This window comes from Nyctibius grandis, chromosome 17, assembly GCF_013368605.1.
Source record: "Nyctibius grandis isolate bNycGra1 chromosome 17, bNycGra1.pri, whole genome shotgun sequence".
Taxonomy (NCBI): Eukaryota; Metazoa; Chordata; class Aves; order Nyctibiiformes; family Nyctibiidae; genus Nyctibius; species Nyctibius grandis.
Genome location: NC_090674.1, coordinates 6,311,868 through 6,322,017, shown reverse-complemented (window position 1 = coordinate 6,322,017; position 10,150 = coordinate 6,311,868). Strand labels below are relative to the sequence as shown.

At 44.4% G+C, this 10,150-nt stretch overlaps 2 protein-coding genes across 4 annotated transcripts in view; both read left to right on the top strand.

Annotated features, from left to right (window-relative positions):
* Window positions 1–472: 472 nt before the first annotated feature.
* Window positions 473–2,816, top strand: AURKAIP1 (aurora kinase A interacting protein 1). 2 transcript variants are annotated; one of them, XM_068414833.1, is made up of 4 exons: window positions 473–509; window positions 999–1,087; window positions 1,581–2,029; window positions 2,656–2,816. In XM_068414833.1, the coding sequence occupies exons 2-4, from the start codon at window positions 1,036–1,038 to the stop codon at window positions 2,761–2,763; spliced, it is 609 nt and encodes a 202-aa protein (XP_068270934.1). In that variant the 5' UTR covers window positions 473–509; window positions 999–1,035; the 3' UTR covers window positions 2,764–2,816. The 2 variants fall into 2 exon arrangements, with proteins under 2 accessions (XP_068270934.1, XP_068270935.1); XM_068414834.1 differs by lacking the exon at window positions 473–509 and adding an exon at window positions 531–892.
* An 85-nt stretch (window positions 2,817–2,901) lies between these two features.
* MXRA8 (matrix remodeling associated 8) overlaps window positions 2,902–10,150 on the top strand; it is a 34,821-nt gene continuing 27,572 nt past the window's right edge. Inside the window, exons 1-6 of one of the 2 annotated variants that reach the window (XM_068414830.1) lie at window positions 2,902–3,132; window positions 3,697–3,884; window positions 4,260–4,401; window positions 6,504–6,703; window positions 8,327–8,446; window positions 8,946–9,074. In XM_068414830.1, the coding sequence (XP_068270931.1) occupies window positions 9,011–9,074 (64 nt within the window). In that variant the 5' untranslated portion in view covers window positions 2,902–3,132; window positions 3,697–3,884; window positions 4,260–4,401; ... (1 more) ...; window positions 8,327–8,446; window positions 8,946–9,010. Of the gene's footprint in view, window positions 3,885–4,259; window positions 4,402–6,503; window positions 6,704–8,326; window positions 8,447–8,945; window positions 9,075–10,150 lie in introns of both variants that reach the window. The other variant, XM_068414831.1, reaches the window with a different exon arrangement.

Genomic DNA, 10,150 nt, shown 5'->3' with positions numbered 1-10,150 from the left:
TGGGGAAGAGCCGCTGTGCCTGAGGGGCACCGATGGCGACAGTCCCCGCTCCGTGAGTCAGACGGGTGGGAGCAGGAGAGATGGCTGCGGGGAAGGAGATAGCCCGTTGGCAGAAGCTTGGCGAGCGCTTCCTCCCCGGGCTGCTCCAGCACAAGGCGGGGTCTCGCCGTGCTCCCCGCACAGGCCGCGGGCACCTTCACCTGCCCCACGGCGGCCGAGGGGAACCCTCCCACCGCCACGCCCGCCCCTGCGGCCGGGAAAGCCGGGCCGGGCCGGGCCGAGCACCCTCGCCGCGATCTCTCTCCCCCGGGGCAGCGGCGGGGGAAACCGGAGCCCTGCGGCGGGACGGGGAACGGGGCCGGGGGTGCCCGGTCGGGGACCGGCCCGTTCCCGCTTCACGGCGGCAGCGCCGGCGGGGGCCGCTGGGGGGCGCTGGCACGCGCGGAAGTTACAGGGCGGAAGCGGGCGGGGACGGTGAGCGATGGCGGGCGGCGGGTGAAGGGCGGCAGGTAGCCCCGTGCGGGCCGTGCCCCAGGAGCGGGGCGGTGCCCGGTAGCCCCCTGCGGGCCGTGCCCCGGGAGCGGGGCGGTGGCGGGGCACGCTGGCCGGGCTGCGGAGCGGGAGGCTGCCCGCCGAGCGCAGGGCTGCGGTCTGGCCCGCGGCGGTGCCTCACGGCCTGAGGGCAGCGGGCGCCTTCTATTTGCCCTCCGGTTTCCGCTGTGGAAGCGACGCCTTGGCGCCGAGCTGGGCAGAAGGGTGCCGGTGGGCCTCGGGCTGAAGGTGTTTTTAAACCTGCAGCAGCCGAAGCTTTATTAATCCCCTCAGCTACAGCAGGGCTTGTGGGCCAGGCCCCTCCAGCAAAATCCGACAGCGCGTTGGTAAAACGAGGACGGTACTTCGAGTGTCTCAGCCCATCTTTTGGGTTAAATTTAGAAGTTTTTTTTTTAAGTGTAAAAACAACATGTTTGCCTCATTAAATAATGTTCTTATTTTAACAGTTATTGCTGGCTCTGACAGTGACCAAAGTGAAACAATATGTTAATATCACAGCTGACTTCGCAGTTACTGAAGACTTCACGAATTGCAGGTAAACAGATGTTTTGTGACCTAGATTTGTTTGTGGGTTTTTTTTTTCCTGGGGTAATTAGGCTCCCAGAAATTTCCAGCAAGCAGTGCAAGTGGTGAGGCTGTTGTTGATTCAGTGGTTGTGGAATGTTATTATGTCTCTGATCTGTTCTGTCAGTATTGCGTAGATCTGCTTTGACCTCTTTTAAGCTTAGGAGGAGATTCCTTAGCACCAGAAAGGCTTAATACAGCGAACAGTTCCTAGCCATTCCAAACTGCACTTACACAGTTCACACAGTAAAATACTGTATAATGTAATTTTAGCAGATGGCAACATAATTCAAATTAAAAAATTCTTCCTTGCTTTTGTGATGGGAATATAGTTTTTATAAGCAGCTTCCTTTATTACGTTATTCTGGCCACAGTTGTCTTGTGCTTTGAGAGCTGATCAGAGCTTTTCTTAAGACACCTTTTGAAAATTCTGCCTTTTAAGTGAAATTCTTTTCTTCTCAAAGGCCACCTTTTGCCAAGGTCAGTGTCTTCCTTTCTTTGCTATCATTCTACATCTGCGCACTATAGCACACAGCCTTCTAACAAGAGTGGAGCCCAACCTCAGCGGTCGTATGCTCTGGACCCTGAACTGGAAGAGGTGCTGATCCCCAGAAAACTTTCCATCAGCCCCTTAGAAAGCTGGCTGACAGTTAGATACTCCCTTCCCAAGGCAGAAGTCCTTAATGCTCAGGAAGAAGTGGGCTATGAACCTCTCCAGCGATATGACTGTCCCCCATCTGATGAGGGAGCTGATGTGGAGGAAGGAGGAGGAACACTTAGCAACAATCTTCAGTGTAAGAACGTTCTGAAGATTCGCAGGAGGAAAATGAACCGGCACAAGTTCAAAAAGCTGCTAAAGCGAAGGAAGTTTGTACGGAGGAGGATAAAGGAAGGTCGCAAGAAGAAACGTCAGGTAAGCTCAGGGTAGAGAGAGCTTCTTGACATAAATGTGCTCACTTCTCAAAGTTGCCTCTGTTCAGGTATCGGATGGTGTTTTTAGGTGGAATTGATTTGGGGAAGAATGGCAGCAGCTCATGAAGCTTTAATGAATTCAGTAGTTACTGGTACAATAGCTTTTTCTGGTTTCTGTTTGACCTGTACATCTTCAGAAGTTGTAATATAGTTTTGCCATGATATAGTTTAGTTCATTCTCTGGTAGTTTTCACCTTGCCTAGATGCAAATTGAGGTTAATTGTAATTCAGTTTCTTCAGATTTGTAGGAAGCAGTGTTGAACACTTTATGATGAGGAAATCCTCTTAATTTTCTTACAGTTTCATTTTCCATCTTTTCAGTTTTCCTCGCACAGGACTTTTAAAACAATGCTACCAAGATCCTTGCGCATTTTAATGTATTTTCTGCAGTAAGTCTAACTATTTTGACACTTAGAACAAGCTGCCTACCTAAAAGCATTTGTCTCCTTTGTGTGCATTATACCTGGATTCTCCTTGGGACACATGGGTGGTGGCTGAATACTTGATTTTTGCTTTTGAGCTATGTTACCACTTTTTCTTTCTTTCTTTTTTTTTTTTCTGTTTTAGATAAAATTTGAGAAAGATTTGGAGCGCATCTGGAAAAGAGCTGGTTTGAAAAGTCCTCCTGCAGGATGGCAAACACCCAAGATATTTCTGAAAAGCTCAAAGCGATAAAAAGACTTGTAATGAGTTTTAACTTGTAATTGTCATTAAAAAATATTTAAGTACGTGGATTACTTTTATCCTTTTTCCCAGTGTGATGAAATTAGCAGGAGGAAGCTTTCAATCTTGGTGAGCAGTTTTCCAAGGGAAACCTGACAGCAATATGCTTTTCCTCCTCGGAAGGATGGTGTGAGCCCTTGTATAGTGACTTAGCACTGCTGTGTGCAGTCCTGTGCTGCTGCAGCCCCAACTGTGTGTCTGAGCAAAGGTGCTTAGACTGCAGCTGAATTTCTGAAGTTGCTATTTAAGATTACACTGAAGGACGTACTGTAAGAACAGTTGGTTGTGGGAGATGGGATAAGTGAAAGAATTCTTCTAATTGTAAGTATAACTATGTAACACACAAGCATTTTGAAAACTTCTTTTCAAAATCATGTTCTTTGATAGCCTTACTATAGAAGGGCTGGTGTTGACTAAGAGTTACAGTAAAATCAGAATTAGATCAGAATTCCATAAAATATATCTGGAAAAGCTTTAATTTTCAGTTATCCAAAGCCTAGGTGTGCATGTGCCTTACACAGGCATTGCATGAGCATCCTTAAAAGGCACATTTATTTTTGTTCTGTTTTGTGCCAATAAAAAATTGTTCTTTTTTACTATGATTGACCCCTGTCATACAGAACATCCAGATGTTTGTATCAGTAAAAGTTCAGAGCTAATTATTAACTATAAAAACTGTTTTGTGCCCAAGACAACCCTGTTGTAATCAGCTGGTTTTGCATGACTGAAAAGAGTCATGAAAGCTGAGAAAAATATAGATGTTTATTTTAAACCCTGGCAGAGGACTTTATATCTGGGTTCTGTTTTGGGTTCTGCTTTGGATTTTTGTTTGAGGCAGTTAACTTCTCTTCTGTGTGATTTAGTTCTCCCCTGTTTGTATTCCAGCAGATAGATGGGGTGGACTGATCTCTGAGAGGAAGGAGGGCAAGAGAGGAAGCTCCCTTAGACTCATCATTCTGCAGCATGCAGGGAAGCCACCCTGAAAATGCATTCCCTTTTGTCTGCTAGGAGCAGGACACTTGAGTAAACTGAAAGGGATGAAAAAAATAATCCATGGAACTCCTTGCTACAAGGTACAGTTGAATCTCGCTGCAGGAAGGACAGGTGACTCCTAGCACACAGCGAACATGTCTTGAGGTTCTGTGTGTGGCTCTCTGCTCTGTGTGTCACTAGATGGCAGTAAATTCAAAGGCTCTGAAACTCCCACCATTGATGTGGAAGCTAGCTGGATCTGTGTGTTGGTATTTTAAGGAAGGGGTACACCCACATTTAAAAATCCATTAATCTTGCTGGAGAACTGTTTGCATTCTGAGAACTGTGTTGAAGTCCTGTAGAAACATGTGGTTAGCACATTTTTATAGTTCTTTTTTCCAAACCATATGTTAACAGTAGACAACTTTGATCAAAAAAATTAAAAAGATGTTCCATCCTTTTTGTGTTTTAAATAGGCTGCAGTTGCTTTTAACCAATACCAGCAGGACTCTTTCATTCAGCCTGTTGTCAGGATTTCAACAAAGAGGAGGATGTCTAGCCATGAGCCTTAGAAACTCACCAAGCAAGAGAAGTCTGAGGGTTGATTCTGGCTTACAGGTTTGTTAAATATGCAGAGTGCATCTAGACGTTTCTGAAATATCAACACACATTCCCTGCACAAAGATGCACAGGTGAAAGGGTGGGGCCTGAGAGGATTAGCACCTTTGAAGGCAGTTCCATGTCTCTTTTCCCCAGTCACTTTTGTTTTAAGAGCCTTTATGCCAGCATTGTTCTCTGTCAGTCCTACAGCTTCTCTTACTGACTCAGTCCAAGCTTGCTGTTTTTCTGTCTAGGGAAAAATGGTAATCAGTTTGCACATTTCCAGGAGGTTGCTGGCTGCTGAAGAGTTGGGGTGCCTTTGGAATGACATGGAACAAAAGGCTTTAGAGAAGACAGCAGTAGCTTATTTTTTACATTGGAATAGTAACTAGAAAAGGGAGTTATTGAAATAGTGGGAATTGCAAAGTGTAATCAGTCAGTACCTTGTGATGCTCCAGTGCAAGTGAACTCTTGTACTACGGCAATGATCGTGTTATATTAGGGTACTTGTGTGGTAAACTGCAAGTCTCTGTGAAGTAAAGTAGCTTATTAAATAGTATACTCTCTAAGTAGCAGTCCCATTTGTAGTCTGCCAAGAGAAATTATTACTTTTACATCTATTAGACATAATTACACAACCATGTGTAGAAGTCTGGAACTACTGTGTAATTTACAAAAGTGTCTGTAAACCTCCATGGCAGTAACTGCCAGTCTTAGTCATGTAAATGCTGTATTCCTTTTTGCTGAAGTACCTCAAAGCATGTCTCAGGATTTGTATTTTTGTGGCAGATACTGCAAAGACTCTGTCTTGCGGGGCACTAATCAGATAATGTATACTAGGGTTGTATCAACTTGCTTTAACTCTCTTGACTACAAGATGCAATTTTAAACTCTCACTTTGCTAAACAGGGAGAATCAGATGAAGGCTGCACCTATTTTTCTGTAGGGGGAGCACGAGTACATAATATACTCTACAAAGCTTAATTATGAGTTGCTGTTCCTCTTCAAAATATGTGTGTACCAGTGTAGCTGCACACGTAGTAAGTAAGTGCATATGTAGCTGTGGCAGCAAAACAAAAATTCTCAAAATATTTAAGACTTAAAGATTTCTCCTTCATCTCCTTGTTATTCTGCTGTTTTGAGAGGAAATGGTTGAAAGTGAGCAGGAGGTTGCTAGAGGAATTCATGCTCTGTAGTACAGAGGCTGGAGATACTCAGCGGGGATGGTGATTTTGTGTTTGAAACTGCCTGACAGTCGTTGGTCTGGAAAGGTCCCTCAAAATTGGAATGTAAAACCAATTAAACTCGTGCTTATGTCCCTGATTCTTGGATTGCACGCACTTAAATACAGGCAGCAAGCTCAGTTAGCTGAACAGAACATGAAGTTTGGTAGTTTTATCGCAGCGATCACGTTTGTGCTGAAACGAGTTGGCTCTAAAATAGGAAGTCAGCTGACTCGGAAGGGATGAAAGTTCTGAATTTTATTTCTCTTAGCCAAAGCATCACATTACAAACTCAGAGGGTGTTCTCCCTTTCAGAAAGGTAAAAGCCCAGCAGCATGGTGGTAGTGGGCTTCTGACAGAGGTAGCAGAAATACCGTTTCTTTCTAATGCTAGCAAGTAAGAGAGATTTTACTTACTTGAGATTTTAGTTGTCTCCTTGACCTGGATAGCAATGTTTCTTACTGGGTAGGAATTAAGGGTTGGTCCCTTTGGTAACAAGGATTGAACCCCAAATGGGTGGAAAGTAGAAACATTTAAAGTGTGTGTAAATTGCAGCAACTTAGCAATTTAGCTTAACCTCTTCATGCACAAACAGCAGTTAACCATGGGCAGAGATTTTAGCTCTACATGGCAGCCATTTGCTTTAGCTCTCCACAGGAACAGGCTTCTTGGTAATTGTCTGCTGTAGTTTTGGCTCGCTTCAAATTAATTCAGCTTTGAGTTTGTCATAGGAAAAGGGAAAGTCCAGCAGTCAATACAAGATGTTCCTTTCCTTTGGAAATCTGCTTACCCTGCAAAGCATGTTGGATAGTCTGCTAGCTGTTAAAGCAGCCCTGAGGTCATGCAGACAATGAGTCTGAGCCCATGGATGCCATCTCCATGCTGTCCTTGGCACAGACAGGACCGTTTGCTTGCTGTCCAGGAAGGAGTCATGTGGAGAGGAAATGGAGTGGAATGTAATGATGGCTTCTCCTGCTCACGAGACCAGACCTGAAGCTGATTCAAACCAGGAGCTGCATAGGTTGTAACGGGACCGAGGACTTTGCATTGAAGCAAAACACTGATCTGAATGGAGGCTGTTTGGAGACGTGCAAAAGGTTTGGGTATCCTTAAATCCTAAAGCACGAGGAGCCTGGAAAAACATTATATTTGTATTACCCAGACAGTCAGGTTTTGCTGGGCTGATGGACTGCCACCTTGAAAGGGTCCAGACTGAAAAGAGTTTGTTCACAGTGTGTTCAGCTGTGATTTCATGGGAGAAGGCATGTGTGTTGAAGTGCTGAGGACAGGCTGTGGGATGCTCAGTAAACCTGACTGCACACAACTAGCAGAAAACTTCATGTTGCTGCTGTTTTACATCAGAGGGAGAGGGCAGGGGCCATGCCTTCTCCTTTGCTGCAGGAGGATTTATCTGCATACCATAACTCTGGCACTGGAAGCCCAAGTTCTTTTTATATCTCTGTTGTGGGAACTGTTGTTCTTTCTTCCATTAGTAAACTCAAGACCAGTCTTGAAAGGAGTACGTGTTAGCCAATGTCAGGGAATGTTTATGAGCACCTGGTGTACCAAACGCACCTTTCAGGGGGTTAATAGGACCTTGCTCCTTCTGTTACCTGACTACCATTGCCCAGTAATTCCAGAGCAGAAACAATGTGTACCTTTACTCTGGTGAGCTAATACCCGTATTAAATGGGACACATTCATATTAAAAACTATAAAAATGTTACCTGGGATAAGCTGGTGTATGTACATTGGCTTCAGTAGCTCTGGCTTGGTCCTTTCTCAAAATACGAAGCCGGCTCTACTTCAGTGGGTGTGAACCCTAGTCCATGTATTCCAAAGTTAATAAACCATGCTTGTTTACACTAGCTGAAAATCGGGCTGAAGTGATCTTACTGATCTGGCAAACAGCACCTGTGGATAACTAAAATGACATCTTTTCTTTTCACTATTCATGCTGTTCTGCTGTTGGCGTTTCTGTTCTATGAAAACATCCTGGTTTGGGTTCACTTGGGCTGAGCCTGGTCAGTTACTCTCCAAAAATAACAGCACTCTCTACTTAACCTGGAGCTTTGCATTTGCAGAACTGAAATGGTTTTGAGAAGTGGGGTTTGCTTTTCCTACTGATTTTTAAATTAAAAAAAAAAAAAATCAGTAACTGTAGATCTTGTAGACATCTGAGCTAGCGTTAAGCAAACAGACTGTGCTGGCTTTCCATGGAGGTATCCATTCTTGCTTGCCTTTATAAGAGAGAGGATCAAAACTGCAACAAGGAGTTCTGCAAGTCAGAGAATTTAACAAGACCATCTGATACATCACTCTTGTGTCAATTCCCTGAAACGAGACTGAATTTTCTAGTCTTGCTCACTGCATGGGCACTCATGCATCTTTCCTCTGTTAATGCATCTTTCCTCTGTTAATGCTTGTTACAAAACTTGTAAGAACTATAAAACTATGAGACTTGTCCCCGACTTTCAAATGCAGCTGAAATCTGCTATTGTGTTTCAAAATGGGAAGAAGGAGGTTGAATGGACAGTGGGACCATATTACTGCACGTGCCTTGTTTCGTTGGGAAATGTGGCTAAAATTTTGTTTAAAGTAGAAGAATAACTTGAAATATTGTTCAAAAATTATTTTTGTCACTTGTTCAATAAACAAGACTTGGTGCTGATCAGGCAGGTCTTGTGCTGAGGGAGTATCATTGCTTTTGGTATGTCTAGGTGTGGAGAAGACTTAACACTCCCGGAGCCTCTCAGGAGCAAGAGCTTCAGAGTCCCATAACCACTTGATCCGTGTTAAGACAAGGATGTGAAGTCCTGAGCAAGGAGTCATCTTATCAGGTAAAAAACTAATAGCTTGGAATTTGTCAGGTTTATTTTAAGGGAATTAATAATTCATGGCAGGATGCTTCTGGCTGAGCTTTATCACCAGCCAGTGAGGAATTGGTTAAAGATGAAGAATAAGCAGTCATAGAAGAAAGTGCCAAAGAAAAAAACAGGGTAGAAGAAACTACAACAGTTACAGTCAGCAGTGTGACTATGTGTAAACAGCTCCATGTTAGTCACCAGCTCCATTCCCTGGGTGCTTTTGAGTCAGAGCTGTTTCCTCTGCTGACACGGGGTTTTCGCTGCTGTCAGCACCGAGGCAGCTCGTTCACTGTGGAGCGGCCAGCTGGAGGCTGGTCAGCAGCAGAATCAGCAGGTACATCCTGAAGGCAGAATCTGTGACTGGTCACCCAGGCTTAGCAGGCCTTGATTTGGCTTCCCTGACCATTCATATTGTTTCAGTTACTGTCCAGAAGATGCTGCTGCATATGATCTTTTCTGTTGCTTTCCCTAGGTCTGAACAAGCATCCTCCAGAGAACTCTCCGTGCCTAATTTTACAGTCTTTGTGATGTGGGAGCATGGCCTGTATTGGCATTGGCATCCCGCCATCTGCGAGAACTTCTGCTGTAGGCCCATCGGAAGGTAGGACAGAGCTAAACATGTCCTACTTTCTGATAACATCATCCATTCCGTGGGGAAGGGAAGAGGGTTGTAGCCCTCGGAAAGACAGGAAAGGCTTTCTCTCACAAGTAATTTATGCAAAAACCCAGGACTGTGAAAAGAAAGTGAGCGGAAAATAACGATCTTGATATCTGTGCCGTGGGTGCAACACCACCTTCTTGAGTGATTTCTAATTATGAAATGGAGCTGGGAGTGGAACAGAGAGCAAATAAAAGTACACGTGTGTAGCTTTCAGTGTAGGGACAGCTACTTCTGGAGTAGGGCTGCTAGGTTAATGTAACTGGAACATTTCCACCTTGTACTGATGGAGGAATATGCATTACCACATTGGTGTCATGGGGCTGCTCCTAAACTCAGAGTGGGAACTCTAAATGAGCTTTACTGTTTTTTTTGTGTTGGTTTCCCCTTCTTGAGATGGTTTCTGTTACCAGAGCATACACAGGCTGTTGAGGGGGATGACAGCTTCCGTGGCTCTGCAGAGCTTTACAAGCTTGTGCTGTCCTGCACAGCTCTGAGAAGCTGGACTGGGAGAGGGCAGCACAAAGCCTGTATGGCATAAACTGGGCACTGGTACAAATTGGCTCCAGGCAAAGCTGCTGTAACTCCTCAAGGGCCACTTGGGGAGCAGGCAGGTTTTGCAAGAAAAATTTGGCAGAGTTGCGTGCCTTTCAATCATTTTTCATAAATCACACTTTTCAGAGGATGCTGAATGGTTCCATGTTATACCTCTGGTTTAACTGGGGTTATTATATTATTTAAAATATAATAATAAATGAGGAGCTTCTGAGCTCTGACATGTTTCCTCTGTGACATTTGGCAAGATACTAAAAAAATTTGTTTCTCATTTTCCTCTCTTAAAGGGGATGAAGATCCTTTTCTTCTCAGAAGGGTGGTAGAAAGTTAATTTTGTACTGTAGTATAATACTGGGATCTCTGGATAGAAGGAGCGGTGCTGGTTCAAGCAAGTAGGTTTGTATGCAGAAATAGAATACTTGATTTCTAAAGGAGGCAAAGTAAGCAGCACCATTTTCTTTAGC